At 38.8% G+C, this 20159-nt stretch overlaps 1 protein-coding gene across 3 annotated transcripts in view; it reads right to left on the bottom strand.

Moving 5' to 3' along the window:
- Positions 1-6506: 6506 nt before the first annotated feature.
- LOC129718603 (protein pellino) overlaps positions 6507-20159 on the bottom strand; it is a 70862-nt gene continuing 57209 nt past the window's right edge. For all 3 annotated transcript variants that reach the window (XM_055669529.1, XM_055669527.1, XM_055669528.1), the window contains exons 6-9: positions 18957-19244; positions 18739-18892; positions 7565-7742; positions 6507-7490 (exon numbers count right to left, since the gene is read on the bottom strand). In XM_055669529.1, the coding sequence (XP_055525504.1) occupies positions 7364-7490; positions 7565-7742; positions 18739-18892; positions 18957-19244 (747 nt within the window). In that variant the 3' untranslated portion in view covers positions 6507-7363. The remainder of the gene's footprint in view (positions 7491-7564; positions 7743-18738; positions 18893-18956; positions 19245-20159) is intronic.

Here is a 20159-nt window from a genome sequence, read left to right as displayed (position 1 = left end):
ACCAAGGGGTCGAATGTAGTATAAAACCAAGTAAAATCTATATTTCATTATCTTTATTTTAAATCTGTATTATCATCATCTAAGCACTCGTAGCATATTAGTAATTGCACTCAATGCATTTTTTCTCGTGGCTCTGGTATCAGCAAAAAACCTTATGAAAATCAATGTTTGAGAATTAATTGATTCATTTTTACCAACCAATATTCATGATGTTCTCGTACTTTCATCAATGCTTTATCTTAACTAACTTGTATTAGCTCAAGCCTAAAAAAAGCAAAGCCTTGGTGCTACATTCCGATCCGGAACTCAACCTTCTGTTTATTATTTACAGACTGTCTGTATTAGCCCAAGCTTATTTTGCCTATATAACGTAGAAAAGTGGGCGAAAAACGATTTTATTTGTTCTACCGATAAAAACATTACCGGTTTGGATTGCCCAAATCCTGCAGAAGGGTGTACTTTTGAAATCATTCCTTTATGAGCATCTTCCGGTGAAATTTTTTTCTAATGGTGATTTAATTCTTTAAAGGGCACATTAGAAAAAGGCTCAACAAAAAGTATCACGTGGCTTTGTTGACATTCGTTCATTCTCTCGTTGACTCCAAAATAACCTCTCATTCCATCGTGTAACTTAGAATGTAAGCCGAGAGTAATTGTTTTACGATTTGAGCAGTTTCCAAATATAAGATTTTGAAGAACCTGTTTACCCCACAAACCCCGAAATGATGGCCAATAACATGTTAGGGGCCATCCACATACCACGTGGACAGCTTTGGGGGGGGGGGGGGGGTTGGCTAATGTCCACGGTCCATACAATTTTTTTAGAATTTATATGGACAGTGGTCCACGGAGGGGGAGGGGGGGGTCAAAATCGTTAAAAATCTGTCCACGTGGTATGTGGATGGCCCCTTATAGAAAAAATGGATTTTCTCAGGCATCTTTATAACGGCGCATTTTTTGAATATATCTAATGAAAGCTCTTGAATTGCACTACAAAACGTATTATTCGGATTTTAATCCTAGATCTGTTGGCAAGAGAAAAACTGCTGTGAAAATCACCTTAATTTTTTAGAAAAATGCAAATATCTCATCATGTATTCTCGATAGCAACTTCCAATAACCTTCATTTTGTGGCCTTTATAGAGTAGAATAAATATGCCAATTTTCATGACAATCGATTCAGTTTACACAAAGTTATAACAATTCTACATTTCTAGCAATTTTGGACATAAATTTTTGACGTGCTTTTTTACCCCACTTACCCCTTTTTAAAAAATCTGTTGCGATAAACAAACCACGAAAGTTTCAGTCCGATCGGTGAACCTCGATACAACCTCCCTTGTAAAGGTGGTTGCGGTTCTCGCGACCTGGCTTTTAAACGAAATGTGAGTCTAACCTAATAACCGTATCGTGAAACCGTTATTTTACGTGGATAATATAAACGTCGAACGCATAATTCTTTATTTATGTGTTGTGGGACAGAACGGCTTGTTGTAGTCATTTATCTCCGACGGGATAGTTACTCGAAAGCGAAAACTTAAAACCTGTTAGTATATTCTTAAAACATTTCCACTAATCTTCATAGAGATTTGAGCAATAGAGAGAAAGTTAGTACGATTTGAAGCGTGCCTCGTCACAGCAGCATAAGCTAAACTTTAAATTTAATGCGCGTTTATTTCGAAAAGGTGTTCTGCAAAAACTGACTTCGACGTGTTTACGATTGCCGAAAAAAAATGTTGTGCAATCTTTAGCGCTCCAGGCATGGATTTTTTAGGAAAACCCGTCCCGTTTTTTTATAGTACGAGTACGAGATTTGAACCAGAGGTGCCATATGTTTTTGAAAGATGTCTGCAACTGCTCGAAAACCGGATTTTTTTTCCTTGATATCTGAAAAAATCCACAGGCGAAAATTTGCACACAATTTGAGAAAGACTGCGTAAATATAGGACGACTCTGACAATAATCTACAGAAACTAGGAAAAATCCTCACCCATCTACAGGAAAATAAAATCCGCACACGGACTCTGAAAATCTGAATTTTGCAAAGCACATCTGGTATCCCTGATTAGGACAAGTAAGCAACCGCAAAGCATTAAAAAAACTTGTGGGTTATTTTCTTTCTCTGTTTTACTTCCCATGCGCGCAGGTTCGATTCAAATGGCGTGTTAATGTGTGTCATCCCAAGAGAACGCAAGGTTAAGTTTTATGGATGTTGTTGTGATATTGACGCTCGCGAAAAAATAACACTAAAGGAAAGTTTCAGATTGAATTGGTCTGTTCAAATCTTCTTGTTGTAAATCAAACTTTTGATTGAATCTCATTTTTGATAAAGAAAGAAACTTTTTATCGATTTGTGGGGGTCCCGAAAATGCGGGGGCCCGGGCACCACCCCCCCTCCCACAAAATCCGGCTCTGGCTATAAGTAAGCTCATTGAAAATTATGAGTTTCATGATATCAGTTGCCCTGCTGAGTCTCCATCTTGAACACCTCATCCTCCTTAAAAAAATAGTTTTGGGGAAACGGCCATCACTTCACTAATAATTGATATTTTTTATACACAAACACTTTTTTTGTTGTTGAAAAAATTTTGTAATGTAATAAAAAAAATTGCTACATAATTCAAAAAATTTCTCGAGCAAAAAGGTATATAACCCCTCAACGTCGTTAAGTATTTGCGGCGGCAGAGATTTTTTTTAAATTTTCTTTTAAAATAGCTTAAGTTTTTTAATAAATACTAGTAAATAATGAGTTTGTGTAGTCAATCACAATTGGTGACTTCTCAACACAGGTAGAAATTTGGAATTTTAATAGTTACGATTTTATTGCTTTCGCAACTAGAACTTGTCATTCGTAGGGACCTAAACCTACTTGCCAAAAAAGGAGAACATATTACAACTAACTTAAATGATAACTTATTGCCTATTAAGAGAGCTTTTCGTAGCAATTGAGGATTGCAACAACTTTTGTCGAAAATTGGTGATAACTTTATGACATAGCTCTAATGTTTTAACACCAGTAAGTCTAAACCAAAGAGGACGCTCTAAAATCATGTTCAGAGTATTATTCTGAATCCTTTGAAGCCTTTACGTCCTTGTTGAACCACTACTTTACCAGATCGGTACAGCATGAAGCATTGCTGGTCTAACACTTTTCTTTAAACGAAGCTTAGATTTTTTATTAAAGAGAAGATATAAATATCTCGTATATTTGATGCTCTTTGCTTGTATACTCTCAATGTGCTCTGAAAATAAGTTTGTTCATCGTAAATTAGTCCCAACCACTGAACCTTGTTAGACCAATTAAAAATACCCAAGACCCAAAACTGAACTTTGAGACACACCTGCTCTGATAGGAAATCTATTGGATTTCAAGTTCGGTACGCAACCTGCAGAGTTCGATCAGTTAATTTTTTTTTTTCATTTTGATTATGAAAATAGGGAAATCAAAATTTTTTTTTTCTTCATAAAAAAATTAGTATCTAATTTTCCTAGTTTTATAAACAAAATAACAAAATATAACTGATCGAACTAAAAGTTAAAAATTTCGCAATCAAACCTTTATGCCAAACACTGTCGAATGCTTCTTCTTCCATGTCTAGAAGAACAGCTCCAGTGAAATAGCCTTTGGATTTGTTAACTCGTAATATATTAGTAATTCTGAGCAACTGATGTGTAGTTTCACCCACGGCGAAATCAAAATCTCTCATTGGGATTCTTTTCCGGCTTTTAAATTGAAGTAATTCCTGCATTCCAAATAATTGGAAAAAATTTACAATTTTGAAACAATTATTAAAAATTTTTATTAAAATTTTCATTGTACTCTCAGAAAGCTGTTGAAATAAAAATCTAATGTGATATTCCTACTCTGCTAAAACTTCTGAAAGCTGCGCTGAGCAAACTCAGCTCAGGCGGGATTGCAGTTGAAGATGGGGTAAGATATGTAGAATTAATTAGATGTTTGTAATAAATTTGGCATTGTGCTAATAATGGTAATTTTCACTTTTCGTAAAAGAAACTCTGACAAACATTTGTTCCACCGGTTAGATTTTATTTTGCTTAACCCTTAAATGCGCAATGTTGTTTTAAAGCAACACTACTAAAAACGTTTTAAAATATACGTATTTTAGTATTTTTTAGAAATAAAATTCATTAGAACAACTCTCTAGACTCTAACGAAGAAAACTTAACAGCTGTAAGTACTGTATTTGAATGTTTTGTTTTTATTTTTGGTGTCAAAATCTCGGAAACGGAAAAATAACAGGAGGGTTGTGTGCAAAGCCACGACCGCAAGATTGAAGTAGAATACTTTTACAAGAAAGATAACCCGGCTGCTTGCGTGTCAGTCATTTTTCTAGTAAATAAACGTTGACTAATCAGAACAATCGAACTTTACGCTTCAACAAGGATTGACCATTTTCAATAACATAGTAAGTTGCTTGTCATGGTTGGGGCTTGACAATTTTTAAACTTTGAGATGAAATTTTTTAGGATGTCGTGCTCATGACTGAAGGAAAAGATAATTCAGTACGTTCTGAGACACGGAAATAAAGAAAAAATTTATAACTTTTACAAATTTAAAAATGTAAATAAACTCAAGAGAAAACATTAACGCTTTAATCATCAGGTTTTCATTTCATCCTGACAAGGACAATTTGTTGTTCAATTTAGTATCGGATAAGATGCCGATTACATCTTTGCGTTATCACTGACAGTGCGAACAAAGTACTCCTTGTGATAAAATAAACAGTGAATAGCTTATTTAACACTCAAAACTAGACGGCTCACGTGTTGTCAAAAAGAGTCAACTTTTCATTGAATGCATTTACTAGTGCCCACTATCGCACAGAGACTGCATTTCATTAAAGTGCCTCACTGCATTAGCCGCTATCGTTGCTGGAATCCGCTGCAACTAGTGGGCTATCCATTGCTACGCCACAGCTGTGGCCGCTTTCCGCCATCGCTGGTATCCACTGCACTGCTAGTGCTTCTGCTAAGGGAGGACGACTGCTGTTGTCGCTGTCTAGAACTATTATGAGCAGCTTCGGCTGAAACAGGCTCTTATATAGGCCAAATAGCATGTTTTCAATTGCAAGGTATATGATTTTGTCGACCGTGCTTGGGAAGCAATCATAAAACGACCAATCAGAGGTCGAATTTTTCGTTTTGACAAGACTTGACTATTTTCAAAAGTACAATAGTGTGAATAATAAAATTACAATTATCTTCTTTTGGGAAGAATCTTAGAAGATTTTCCAATCTATTGCTGCAAGAAAGAAGGAAATCCATCGAACATTAACTGATATTTTAGCATTTGAAATTGGACATATTTTTCAAATTTTTCGGTTTTAGATTTTTATTTCACATCCCTATGTAGCCGAACTTCCTGAGAGAAGTATTCTACTTCAAAACATGTCGAGATACTCGAGATTCCCGACTGGTGCTGACTGTCTTTGAAAATAAATTTTAAAATAAGGTTAGTGGTTAGTAAAAATGTTTGAATTATCAGTAATTAAACTAACAAAAGGTCAATTTTAAAGTTACTATTAACAAAAATAATTGTTTCGACTTTATTCTGCGATAAAGTCACAGTGTTGTTTAAAAACAACATGGTAATATTTGCACATAAAAAAGTAAATCTTTCAATTTTTTTATGCATATTGGTTAGTTTTAGAGCAGTTAACCTGTTGAACAAAGATTTCATGTTTTTAAATGATTTTTTAACATCGTGCGCATTTTAGGGTTGAGTAGGCAATTTCAAACCGGTTTGGCAAATGTTACTTTTCTAGTTGTCAGAAGTTGTCGCTAACGTGAGTTGAAAAAGTGGTTGGAATTTTTGTGTTGAAATGACGACGAAACGGTTTTTGGACCTGAACCGGTTCAAGCTGACTTCCTCTCGCTTACACTTTAAGGTGAAACGGTGTTGAAGCCACCATTGGTCAACTTCGAACCACCGCTTCGAATCTTCAAGACTTATAGCGAATTTCTTTATTCCAACAGCTCACCCCGTTTTGACCTGAAAGCGCACTAATTGCTGTCAAAACCCTTCTTTATTCGCTCGATTTTGACCCAGTTTTGACCTGCCGTGCTGCCCGAAGCGCCCTGTAGAATTTGTCAGCTTCAACCCACCACCGCACGTGCTAAGTTCGTAAACAATTATCGGGCATCTCTTTCTTACTTGCGTCTTAAATGGCGATGACGTTTCATTATCCCTCGACAGTTTTGCCCGCACACAGTGGAATAAAAAAATTCGCTGTTGGTAATAGTTGATATATCACCTGTGAAAACGCTATTTTATGTTTGCTTAGCCGCAGCAAACAAAAAATACGCATTCACTATTTCTGAGTCTTGTGCTTTTGAAAACTCGAAGTGATGACTTGAAGTTGGCCATTTGTGGCTTCAACACCGTTTCGCCTTAATGCTTTAATGCAGTAACATTTTTTTTCGTTTGATTTATTGAAAAAAGGCCTTTCGGATACGCGCAGCGTGATTAAAACCACCAAGCACTGTTTTTCTTACATCACACACACGCTTTTTGCTAAGACTTCATATACTTAATACACTTTTTACAAAATATAAATTTAAATAAGATGCGTCTTAAACGTAGACAATCCTTCTAAACTCTAGTAAAAAATCGTTTCTCGTATAATGAAAACGCATGAAATCGAACGAAAAACAAACTTCGCCTAGAGAGTAATACATTGCCAAAAGAGAAAAAACAAAAAGGAAAATTCGTTATAGAGAACTCCCATGCAACGCAACTGGTAGAAATGCACTTTCTTCTGATAATCAAAACTAAAACTGATTGCCTACCATGTGTTACGATCGAACGTAACATTACAGCTTCTAAGTTCATTTCAACCAACGAACGATCAACGTTTGTCGCTAGAGGCTTTTACGCTTCGATTTTTTTAGAGCTAAAGAAACAATTGCATGCATTCCGTCAATTCCTATAGCGAAGAATAAGATTAACCTTGCTGTTTTTTTTCTGTATTATTTTATGTTTGTCGCAAATTTCCAAAAACATCGATCAACTTTGGAAAGGTTCTCACACACCTCTCGCCGCATGATGACTAATCGCAACGATTGATTCGCATATAAAAGCGTGTGCAACGACCATCGTGGGTTGCTTCCAAACGAAGGCATGTAGCTTCAAAAACAATTGTGTTGTTCTGATTTTTTTCTTATTTTTTGTTTACTTTTTTTCATAATTAAGTTAAAAATAATAAGAATAAAAATATACTAACAATTACATGCTACAAACTATACGTGAATCAGTTGATTTCTGCTTATTTATATATCGGTTTTGTTTTAGAAGCAAAGACTGGTCAGGGAGCGACGACAAACCTTCGACGTAGGAAACAGGTTAATCTAGATTATCTTGGAATATAAGTTTGATGTAGCCCGGAGATCCTTGCAGAGGGGTGGCACAGAATGGGCACACCGCTTGGAACCCGTTGGTGCCATGGGGTATGTCCACGTTTGCCCAATATCTGTAAAGTTTAGAACAAAAATTATTTTTAATTTATATTGTGCAAATAACACCGTTTTCGCATGCTCTACTCACTTGACTGTCTTCTCCGTTGCCATGTGACCGCACGGATTGAAGCAATAGGTTGGCGGTCCAGAATCGACGTAAAATGCGTTCTCTACGCCCATGCAGAGTGTCACCACCGGACCCAGCTCCAAGCACATCGGACATCGACGCGCATTCGAGGCCTTATCCTGGCCCCAGCCGTGCTGACCTGTGGTGAAACATGAACCGGTTAGAATGATAAGTTTGAAGAAATTTGACGGCAAATTTATTAAATTATTTAGCTGCATTAAATCGGAATTACTACTTTGGCAACATCAGCATAAATCCAGAATATTCATTCTAGTGTTCCTACAACATGTGACCGAACATTGTCATACAGAAAAATCATTCTGTTGCTTTTTAACGACTGCATTCATTAGAAAAACCAAAGCCTTGGGGCTACAGCCCGATTCGGAACTTGACCTTCTGTTTATTTATACACAGACTTCGCAGCCGACTGTTTAGGGTACAGGACAATTGCGGGGCTAGCGCTACGATCCTACTGACAATAACAGTCTCTCCCAAGCCGAGACTCGAACCTACGACGACTGGCTAGTTAGGCCAGCATCGTACCTCGAGACCATCTGGGAGACAGAAGAAGTTGCATCTAATACCAACGAGTTTTCAACCGCTTTTTAAGATACGTAATATTGCAACCTGATCGTAAATTCTCCGCTGATTTCTCAGACGTGATATATTCGACAAATTTAGGTGAGCTTACGCCATCGTTCTTAAATGCGTGGTTGATTCCATAAATCTCACAGATTTAACAAATTCTCTAATTTTACTGTTTTACAAGTTTCTCAGTTAACTGCCTCAAAGGTATTTGAGAGGAGGAGGAGGTTTCACCAATTCCAAAGACATGACCGATTTTATAAATGTTGTTTGACATATTTGAAAATTTTGTTATATTCCTTATGTTTTTCCTAAAATTCATTAATGTTTTTAACAGTATTAATAAAGTTCCTTTTTTGCAGATATACATATCGTTTTACAGTCTACATAAGCAGACAAGTTTGATATTTTCTGCAGCAGAAGGTTGTTAACGTGTAAAAGGATTTATTTAAACGCAACTATGCAATAGGGTTTGTGATATTTGTGTTGATTCGATATTGGAAATAACAGATTTCAAAGATTTAGAAAATCCTTGTTTGATTGAAAGAAATCAAATCCATTTTTTTCGATAAACCAATTGCAACTTTGAAATACCGCAAATTTTGACAACTGATGGAACAGTTTTTTTCAGCAGTCCGTTGATTGTACGGTTTTACGACTGTGAAGGATTTTTTTCATATTGGTGATTTCATAGGTAAAAAAAGTAATTTCTTTTTGCAATACGAATATGAATTCAGGATGCGGATCAGTATCCAAGACACGGGATGATTACTGCATTACACTCTGTACAGTATGTGACTTAGTGTTGTCGTACAGCAAAATCATGTTATCTGTTTTATGAGCCATTTTTCAAATTTCTTATCCCTTTTTCAAATAAATGTTTGAATATACAACTTAAGTGAGAAGTAGTAGAATATTTTTTCTAATTTTACTCAGCTTTCCAGACTTCATCACACATCGGTCTCTGAGCGTCATCCCGCTTCAAAAAGGCCGTATTGGGGAATATATTAGGGGCCATCCACATTCCACGTGAACGATTTTGACCCCCCCCCCCCTCTCCCCCTCCGTGGACTGTGAACTGTCCATATAAATTCTAAAAATAATGTATGGACCGTGGTCATTACACTGCCACCCCCAAGCTGCCCACGTGGAATGTGGATGGCCCCTAATCGACTTTTACCCTCTTTCATGAAACCGTTTCAAATGTCGTCAGACATCCATTTTTGGGTGTTCTGGTTCCGGAAATTTAAAATTTTGAAATTTTTTGAACAGTTTCCTCGATTCTATTAAGATTTTCACCATCCCTAATTGAAATATAGCGTCGAAAATCATGCTCATCGCGACGCCAGCTTGGCCTCCGGACAACAGAATTAATTTAATTGGCTAGCTTACCTATATTACGAATTAAGCTAATTCCGCAGGTTTTTGTATGAAATGCTTATGGCCGTATGAAAGAATTTATATTGCACAGGTGATTCTATGAACTAAAGATTTTGTGCTATAAGTATTTTTTTGTTGAATCACGACAGATTTTTGAAAAGGATTCATGCAAATATGGTATTGATGATGACATTTTTAAGAGCCAGAACGATGGTTTGGCTTAAAAAAAAAAGAAAATCTATAAAAGAGCAATGTATCTGTTCCCTCCAATGACTGTTCTTTGCAGGAGAAAAAGGTTCGAGTGTGTGAAATAGTTGTGTAATGTTGAATACTGAACATGGAAAGTGAAATTGAGTCCTTCCGATGAATTTTTGAAGGGTTTAAACTAAACGTAATTAAATTGCCGGCTGTACATGCTCGAAACTAAGTAGAAAAATTTCTTAAGGTTGGCGGTTTCTTCTTTCGACGTCATTGAAATGTGAGATCACATGGCCGCGAGAGTACGCAGATCTCATTCTTCAGAGCTTCCATGATGCACATTAAAAACGCGCAAATTCATTCATTATTTTAGTGGATGTGGTGGTGCTCTTTGCTTGATGCGTAGTTGTAAAGCCTGATCATTGTTGATTGCTCCATTGTTATGTTGTCCGATTCTATAGAAACAGATGCACATTATTTGAGTCTGCTTAAACATTCTATCTGCTGCTATCGTTAGCTTCACTGCTTGTGTACGGCGCGTGATCTTTTGTGTGTCTTGGTGGTGTGTTGTGGAAATAAGTGCCTGTTTTTTCTACTGCTTCGATTTTGTTTGGTAATTTGGTTTGCGGTTTTGATCCGGACGGGTACAAGACTCCGCGAGTAGGAAAAGAAGCACCACAGGTGTGGATTCATCGGGCAAAACTGTACCCGGAAGGATATCCAGGGCCCTGGGTTGTGTTCTTCCGGTCCAAAGTTAAGGCATTGAATACAGTCCGATTTTTCTACGCGGATTTTTTACGAGTTTTTTACGCGGGTTTGAACCAAAAACGGCTGAGTGTTTATTAAGTAGAAATCTTAGTAAATAAAAAGGCTCCGCCATCCGAAAGATCCGGAATCATCATCAGAAAGGACATTTTTGAATACTGGTCACAGAGCGTCTTGAGTTTTTTCTTGAGCTTTTCTTGATGATTTACTTTAAGCAGGTTTTTGATCGAACGCGGTTTTTATGTGGATTTTCAAATTGAATTGATTGAATTGTTTTTTACGAGGTATGTATCCCCCGCGTAAAAAACCTGATTTTACATTGCAAATTTGTAGAGCTCTGGCATAGTTTTCAGCCACATGGTGACACGCAAGCGAACCATATTGCAGTTTGTAAGCTGGAGATCGCCGGCGTGATAACCAAACCGAGTCTGACAGTCGAAATTTACAGAGGCGTTTTGTCCACTAGTCAAACTGCTCGTAGGACAGGTAGACAATCTCAGGAAAAAGTGAACTGTTTCACATTAGAAGATTAAATGTTATCCCGAACATCATTATATTACTTTCAAATTAGTAGAAACTTATGCGCCATTAGGTAACCTGATGGCCTACACTTCAGACTACGCCATACAACTCACACACAACAAAACCCACACGCAGTAATGACTACCGTTTGTTCAGGCCTTTCATCTGAACTAACCATCGTTCAAACACTTCTCTGCACCTTAAATAGCGACAGGGCAGACGCAGTCAGTTATGTTCATCACCACTAATGTAACGCCTTATGTAAAAAAGACATTTGTGGTTCAAACTCCCTGCTGAACGAACGAAAGAAAACACTCATTACACATCACCTCTCTTTAGTATTTCTGCATCTTTTTCGTTAAGCTTTATTGTTTCTTTCTTTTCTTTGAGAGAGACCACGTGGCCGCGAGAGTACGCAGATCTCATTCTTCTAAGCATTCGTTAAAAAGAGCAAATTCATTCGTTATTTCCGTGGATGTGGTGGTGTTCTTTGATTGATGTGTAGTTGTCATTCAACCCTTTTTCATCCATTTCGTCCATCCGAAAACTCGAACCTCGCAGTCCGTATCAGGGCTGACAAATTTCATCGCTTTTGCATGAAACTGAAGAATAGCCACCATAAATGGCCGTGCTCTTTTCTACTATCACAAGGAAATGTTTAGCTTTCATGCAATGCTTCTCCATTTTTCCTTATTCGTAAAAAATGAAAGCCAAGTCAGCCGTCAAGCGCAGTGAAAACGTTTTCCTTTGATATTCACTATTTCAAGTTTTCTAAAAATTCTTACTCTGAGTTCCATTGTGTGAACTGTAATGTTGCAAACTGGTTTGTGTACTGTACAGTGAACTGTACTGCAGTGGTATTACGAGACTTGTGGTGGTTGAGAAAAAAAACCGCCACGAATGAAATTTGAGCGTTTCATTACGATAACGACGCTTCGGTTGGCAGAATGATACTGGCATTGCCTAACACAACGGAATTTGTTGAATCGATTATTCGGAATCATGATGATAGCTGAGGAAAAAGTTTTTCTCTATAAAAAGATGCAGATAGCATTATTCTACGAGAAAATTATCGAAAAGTTCACGCTCACCGCAGGTTTTTCTTGATCTATAGATAATCGTAGAGATATTTCTCCCGAAATATGTTATCCTAAGACTGTTGTTTCAATGTTACAAATGTTGATTGAACAGGTAGTCCACTTGGTCGCGCGTCGCCTCTAGAGAAACCCACTGAAGGCTGAAACCGGCCGTTTCAAGGATTCCTGTCTTGAGTCGGTAAAGATACTGGATTGCATACTGGATATACTGGATACTGGATACTGGATTGCAAGCAATTGCACTCAGTATCGCTCGACAAGGATGTTAAAACTTACACCCAATCAGACTCTCTTCATGGACAAGGTGTCTACCCGTGCGCTTGTTTATATCGCAGGTAATGAATTGCCATAAGTGCAAGCAGTTGGGTCTTACGACCACCCACTGTAGCAATAAAGAACATTGGACAAACGCGGAGAGCAACACGTGGATGATGCCTGTGATAAAGGTGCTCAAAAGTGCCTCTATTCTACCTCTGCTCTACAGTGAAATTGTAGAAGTATAACCCCAAAACTTGATTCACTTAGAGTTTTGATTAATTTCTATTTCAAGCAGTGAATGTGGAGTTTGAAAAATGTACTTACTGGGGAAACAGTTAATTAAAAATTTTCGAGAAATATAGTCCAGCAGGACTCGAACCCCCAACTTCTAATCTACGGTCAGATGCGTTACCGATTACACCACCGCAGGACATTTAACTCGGCCAGTTGCCACTTGCTTTTCGCACGTCATGCATTTACTCAACAGAGAATATCGTATAGTGCCTGGCTGTTGTTTCTATCACTCTCACGGCACAGTGGGTTTACTGCTCCGGTAAGAGATCGAAAAAGCGCCAGCTTGCTACCGTCTCTACCAACGGCAACATCTTGACGTTTGGGTCTGTCATGAAATATCTATCTTTCTTACTTTTATCGAACACAACTGCGACTGGATATTGGTTGACATAGTACCCGATTCTAGTTAGGATCGAGTCGTTTTATGAAGCCTAATCTTACCAGAATCTCAATGGCAAATTTTGGGGGGCTTTTATAGCCCCTCTTAGAATATTGAATTCCTTGGATTGTACAACGCTCCGCAATTGCAGAGTTTATGTTCAGCAGTTTTAGTTTCAAATTGGCCAAAGCGACATTCTGTTAAGTTAGTTCTTCCAATTTTATTTAGGTATACTCGGGCAGTGACCGTTCAGCAAACCAGTTATTACCCGAAGTTTTTTTCATTTGGATTAAATAAGTTTCGAGCTTTTCCTGCATTCGGTTTTATAAATTTTTTGGCCTGCCGAGATGTATCCGTAGCATTCTAGCTTGATGCTACCATGGACATTTCTCTGATTCTAAACTTAGTCTCCAGAGCACATTCAGCGACTCCACGGTCCAATGAAATTTGATGCTGAACCTTTTCTTAGGCTATTTTTTCCTTAAATGCCACAATGGCCGGGCACCCAGTATAGAGAGACTTCGTTTCTACCTGTCTCAAAGAAAGAATGCATTCCCGGCTCCAGTATTTTCATCCATTTTAGATCCATCGGAGTAAAACACAATGGGAACTGAACGCAGACTTGGCTCTCCTAACTCCCATTCATAGCGGCTTCCTGAGTTCGACTAATGTCCTTTAAGATGCTTGTTTGGGCAGTGCACAGTAGTGGTACGAGAGCTCAAAAACGTGAACTTAATTCTTTTGCTCTCCAAATAATGGTTTTATTGACATACTATTTTCCGAAAATATTTAGTATATAAAAAGGCTCAAATCATGACAAAAAGTTTTAGTTCGAAACTCAACCGCTAGTGGCGCTGCAAAATCTAACTTTCTAGTCTTACACTTTAGAGAAATGGTGTCTTCAGCAAAGTTATAGATTAAGTTCTTACAAAAAACTTTGTCTAGGACACTTTTCTTCTAACTCTTCTTGTTTTGGATATATAATATTTCTTATTAGACTTGTCTTTAAATTAGTTTTTTTTCGAATATACAAAAAAACTGTATCATTTGGAAGTGTTCTACATATATTTGTAGATTATTAAAATACACAACTTTGTAGAAGACACAAAATAGATAGCTTCCATACAAATCGAGTTATTGCCAAAAAATGTTGAAAAAGCATAATTTTTTGTACACACCAAGAACACAAAAGTGCAAAAACTAGCAGACGAACCTGCATAGAATGAAATATTATCATAATCACTCTACAAAATCACTTTGATCGTTTGTCCTTTTTAGTACTCGGTTTGTGTGGAAGCTATCTATTTTGTGTCTTCTACAAAGTTGTGTGTTTCGATGATATACAAATACATGTGGAACATCATAACCATCTAAACGTTACAGTTTTTTTGTATATTCGAAAAAAACTAATTTTAAAGACAAGTCTAATGAGCAATATTATATATCCAAAACAAGAAGAGTTAGAAGAAAAGTGTCTTCGACAAAGTTTTTTGTAAGAACTTAATCTATAACTTTGCTGAAGACACCATTTCTCTAAAGTGTAAGACTAAAAAGTTAGATTTTGCAGCGCCACTAGCGGTTGAGTTTCGAACTAAAACTTTTTGTCATGATTTGAGCCTTTTTATATACTAAATATCTTCGGAAGATAGTATGTCAATAAAACCATTATTTGGAGAGCAAATGAATTAAGTTCACGTTTTTGAGCTCTCGCACCACTGTGCAGTCCAGTTATTACTCCTGTGTAGGTACAAAGAGCCCACTTTTTGAGATCTAGGAGCTTTTAGTAATTTTTGCGTTTGGCGTTATTCCTCTTTTCGACTGGTGACATCCTCTGACAGCCCTCCTGTATGCTGTCACCTGTTGCTTTTCCCAGTATTTAAGATCCATTTTTATTGTGCAATTCGAGATACCGCAAAAGGGTTCCGGACCATTAAATTGCGATTTTGAACCTTGATTGGCCAGTTCGTCTGCTTTTTATTGCCATCAACGCTACAGTGCCCTGGAACCCATTGTTCCTGGAAATGGATTATCAAATACACCTTCAATATCAAGAAAAGCAATCAAAGCTATTTCTTCGGCTTTAAAGGATTTCTAAGTTTCTTTTTAAGTGATTGTAACATCGTTATTGTAGAATATCCTGATTGGTAAGCAAATTGATGTACATAGTTTGGGTATGAGCTAAGTTCCGTGACATCAGATTCTTGCTGTTGCATACCCTGAGGGCCGAGGAAAGAAATCCTACGTCCTGGTTCATGATATCTTGACTCAACGAAATACTTAATTCTTGAAACTGATCTATGACTGTTTGAAAATCATAACGATTCCTATTTAACAGTGCCTTTAGTTTACAAGATACCCTAGAAATAAAACTCAGTTTGCTTCGTTAAACATTATACGTATAGTGCCGTGTCAAATAAACGTTTTGTTAAAAACTCAATGAAACAAACCATTTTGGGTTTCATCGAATCAATTCCATAATAAGTTTTAACTTTTTTGTTTCTCATTCTATCCGCACCAAATTTTGACAACTGGTAGTGAACATTGGTTACTTCAACATGCGAAAAAACATTCAAAAAAAGTACTTTTCGAGATAATTAGTATTTTGTGACAATTTGGAAAGCTTACTTACATTTAAGATAAAACAGAGGTGGCCAGGCGTTGGAAGGGACACTTCAGTGTGCTGTTGAACGGTGAGGGAAACAGTGGAATCGAAAGGAGCTGGATGACTATTGAGAATGATGGTCATGGAATGATCCACCATCCATGGACGAGGGGAAGAAAGCAGTGAAACAGCTGAGAAACTGCAAGGCAGCTGGGAAGGACGGCATTCCGGCCGAACTCTTCAAAGTCGGGAGCGAACAGCTGTATCGTGCCATCCATCGGATCATGCTGAGAGTGTGGTCTGATGAAGAATTGCCCTCGGACTGGTTGGAGGGTCTCATATGCCCGATCTACAAAAAAGGCCATCGCCTGGACTGTAGCAATTATCGGGGCATAACACTTCTCAATACCGTGTACAAAATTCTCTCTCGCATCCTGTTCCACAGACTGAGGCCGTTGCAGGAGACCTTTGTTGGCGAGTACCAATGCGGTTTTCGAGGGGGACGATCCACGACGGACCAAATGTTTACCTTGCGACAAATCCTTGATAAATTTCGAGAATACAACTTGCAGACGCACCATCTGTTCATAGACTTCAGAGCAGCGTACGATTCAGTCAAGAGAAATGACTTATGGCAGATTATGATTGAACATGGCTTCCCAACAAAGCTGATTAGGCTGATACGATAAGGGTTCTACATCAAGCGTCAGGATAGCCGGTGAGATATCGGGCTCGTTTGTGACGGTGGATGGTTTGAAGCAGGGTGACGGGCTGTCGAACTTATTTTCAACATCGCATTGGAAGGTGCTATACGGAGGGCTGGTGTGCAGAGAAGCGGCACCACCATTATGAAGTCGCACATGCTTCCCGGTTTTGCGGACGATATCGACATCATTGGTATCAACCGTAGAGCTGTGGAAGAGGCGTTCGGACCTCTCAGGAGGGAAGCTGCGAGATTAGGGCTTGTCATAAACTCTGCCAAAACGAAATACATGGTGGCTGGCAGAGTGCGTGGTAGTCCGTCGGAGATTGGTGCTGCGATGGTGCTAGATGGGGAAACATTTGAAGTAGTCGACGAATTTATTTACCTGGGAACATTAGTGACATGTGACAACGAGGTTAGCCGTGAGATAAAAAGGCGGATAGCAGCCGCAAACAGGGCCTTTTACGGATTACGTAACCAGCTAAGGTTCCGCAGTCTGCAAATCCGTTCTAAATTTGCACTCTATAAAACACTGATTCTTCCGGTGGCTCTCTACGGCCATGAATCATGGACGCTGAAAAAGGCTGATCGGCGAGCTCTTGGTGTTTTTGAGCGCAGGATTTTGCGTTCAATCCTTGGCGGCAAACTAGAAAATGGTGTTTGGCGCAGACGCATGAACCATGAAGTGTACCAGGCATACAAATCGGCGGATATAGTCAAGCGTATAAAACACGGCAGGCTTCAGTGGGCTGGGCATGTAGCGAGAATGCCGGATGAGCGTCAAGCGAAAGCTATATTTAGTAGTAATCCCGATAGAGGTCGACGACTTCGAGGTAGACCGCGCACTCGTTGGATGAGTGCTGTCGACGAGGATGCACGCGAAATAGGTGTTAGGGGCGATTGGAGGATAGCAGCCCAAGACCGGCGGACATGGCGACGTATTCTGGATTCGGCACTGGATCGATAATCGGTCTGTCGCCTTAAAAGTAAAGTAAGTAAGTACTTACATTTAAGAGGAACCACTCCTATATACAGTCGAATCCCTTCATAGCGATATCGCAAGGGATTGTCGTTATAGCGAAATGTCGCAATAATACGAAGAATGTTTGCATATGTAGAACAGAAGGTACCGTTGAGAATGTCGTTATAGATTCGGCAATGTCGTTATAGAGAGATTCGACTGTACTGTTGTCGCAATAAAGAATGACAAGTATTAATTTTGGTATGCCGTTATAGAGGAAGGTCGTGATAGCGAAATGTCGCAATAAAACGAAGAATTTTAGTATAAAACAGAAGGGACTGTTGAGAATGTCGCTATAGCGAGATTTGTCACTATAAAAAGTGTCGTTATAGAGGGATTCGACTGTATTAAATTTACCGTCAAACTGTACTATTTAGTAAAAGTAATCTTAATTTTACCTACCAGCTCAGTCGAGTGGTCGGAAGCTTAACTTTGAACAGAAATAGTAAAATTTGATGTAAATTCGACAAATAAGAGCGATGAATATAGGAGCGGTTCCCTTATATAAATTTCCGCAACTTTATAACCTCTAATGTTGCCGAAGACACCATCAAACAAACAGTTACTCTTATATAGAATATTTTATTCATCAGTCACAAAAAGGAACAACTGTGCAAAGTTTCAGCGAAATCGGAAATGCTCGATCAGCATTGATTTGCGACGTCGCTTGGACTACTCCTGCTAGGAAAGTTATATGCATTTCAAAATGTTTCTTTTTTCGCTACTCTCTTCACATTGGAGTATGATATCAAAGGAAGAAGGAGCATCCATGGTCAATATTAACAATGAATACGAACAAATAAATATTAGGCGTGACCATGCCAAATGTTGAAAAATTTATCAGATCCCAACGATTTGAGACCAACTTTATAAAAAGTTTCACATCCTTATACACAATTGATCAATTTTGATTGCCAGTCACGCTTAAAAATGACAAGATTTCATTTCGTAAGTGGGAAATTTTCACGATTATCATTCTGTCAAACTTGACTGTAGAGCATTCGCAGCTGAAATTGTGACCAGAGATGCCAGATCTACTTATTTGATTTCTATAGAAACACGGATCCATAGGCAAAAACTATAAAGCTAGAACCAATATAACTGAGTATTTTTCACATGTGAAGGAAAAACTCAAGAATAATTTTCTAATCGGGCCTATGCATTTCGGCATAGGTTTTATTCAAAGCATTGTAGCTCAGCAACCTTTGGTTCTGTCCGAGGACTTATTCTTATTGAACCAACAACGCGTCAAAGTATCATATCATCGATGCAGAAGAATGAGGTTATTAACCTCAAATGAAAGACATAGAAAATTGTGAAAAGTCACTTACCTTGTACATGGCCACAATTCAAATACACATAAGGCTGGTTGACGTGTTCACCCAATGACACTTTTCTAGGAATCACTAAAGTATTGAGGCCCACTGGACACTGCGGGCGGCCGGCATTGATTTCATCCACCAGTTTTTCTAGATCTTTCTTAGTCTAAAAGTGAAAGAAAAGAAAAATCAATCAATCTTTCTCACAATCCACAGCAACCACACAGTACCGGCGAATGTCGCAGTCCCTCGGCCGATCGCCACAGCAACGTCGCTCCGCACAGATCGATTAGGGTTCCATCCTGCAGGACGTTGGTTTCCTCGTACACTGGTTGTCCCTTCTGTTGCGCTGATCGACACTCTCGTAGACTAAACACGTCCCCGCCGACGGACGTCTCCCGCCACAGACCGCACTCGGCCGTACCACCGCAGAACTGTCCCTTCGGGTGCATGATCAGCACGCCGTTCGTTGTGAGACCATCGATTTCTACGTTGTCTTGCCACTTGGTTGCCTTTTCCTGCAACGAAATCCGACAACAATATAAATCGATTAAATCGCGAAAATTCGTGACAGCAGCCCGTGAAAAAAATTCATCCCAAATATATGCAATTACAACACGCTATACTTAATCCATTTTAAGAGCACAAGCCGGTAAATGGAAATGGAAACGAAAGTTTTACCGGCCACCATAAACGTCAGCCGGCGTAATCGGAATCGCTGCTTATGTCATTACAATTCGTCGTCGGTAAAAGCAGCTGCTAGAGGAAAAACAAAAAAAAATGACACAAGCAAGTAAAAGCGAACTCGTCGTCGTCTTAATTGTGCACAACTGCGAAATACCGGACCGCCTTGTAACGCTCACGGAACCGGATCACAGATAGTTAGGCCTCGAATGGCAAGGCAAAAACAACACGCGGGTGCACATCAGCACCAGGGGAGTATGGCAACGAACTCCTTCTCACCCCCCCGCCCCGTTGTTGCTTTTGATGACGAACGTTACCGACAAATGGCAAGGAAAGTACAACCACCAGAGCCAGCACATCTGTCCTTGCCTAATCGTACAGTCAGCTCCAACCGGACGGAACGTTTTATTCAGCTGCCCTATAACACAACAACGCGTTTACAGCAAAGAGCAAAGAGCCACCACACCAAGAGGTACCCACATGCCAGTGTCTCCGGTCTGGTGAAGCACAAAACAAACATGCCGTGAGACCTTGAGCAGGCGACGCTTATGCTGCAGAGCCACACCATGATATGATGGTCGTGAAATTTGTGGCTAATTTTGAACCTCCGGATATGGGTAAAATATAAGTTATTGCAGTGTTAGTTATGTCGCAAATTTATAACATTCAACACGCTAGTAATAACGGAGCTCTGTTTGACAGGGCGATGACAAGAAGGTTATGCAAATATCTTTACAATGATACAGATG

The sequence above is a fragment of the Wyeomyia smithii genome, chromosome 1 (genome assembly GCF_029784165.1).
Source record: "Wyeomyia smithii strain HCP4-BCI-WySm-NY-G18 chromosome 1, ASM2978416v1, whole genome shotgun sequence".
Classification (NCBI taxonomy): domain Eukaryota; kingdom Metazoa; phylum Arthropoda; class Insecta; order Diptera; family Culicidae; genus Wyeomyia; species Wyeomyia smithii.
Note: the sequence above shows the minus strand (reverse complement) of the source record. Positions and strands in the feature narration are given on the sequence as shown.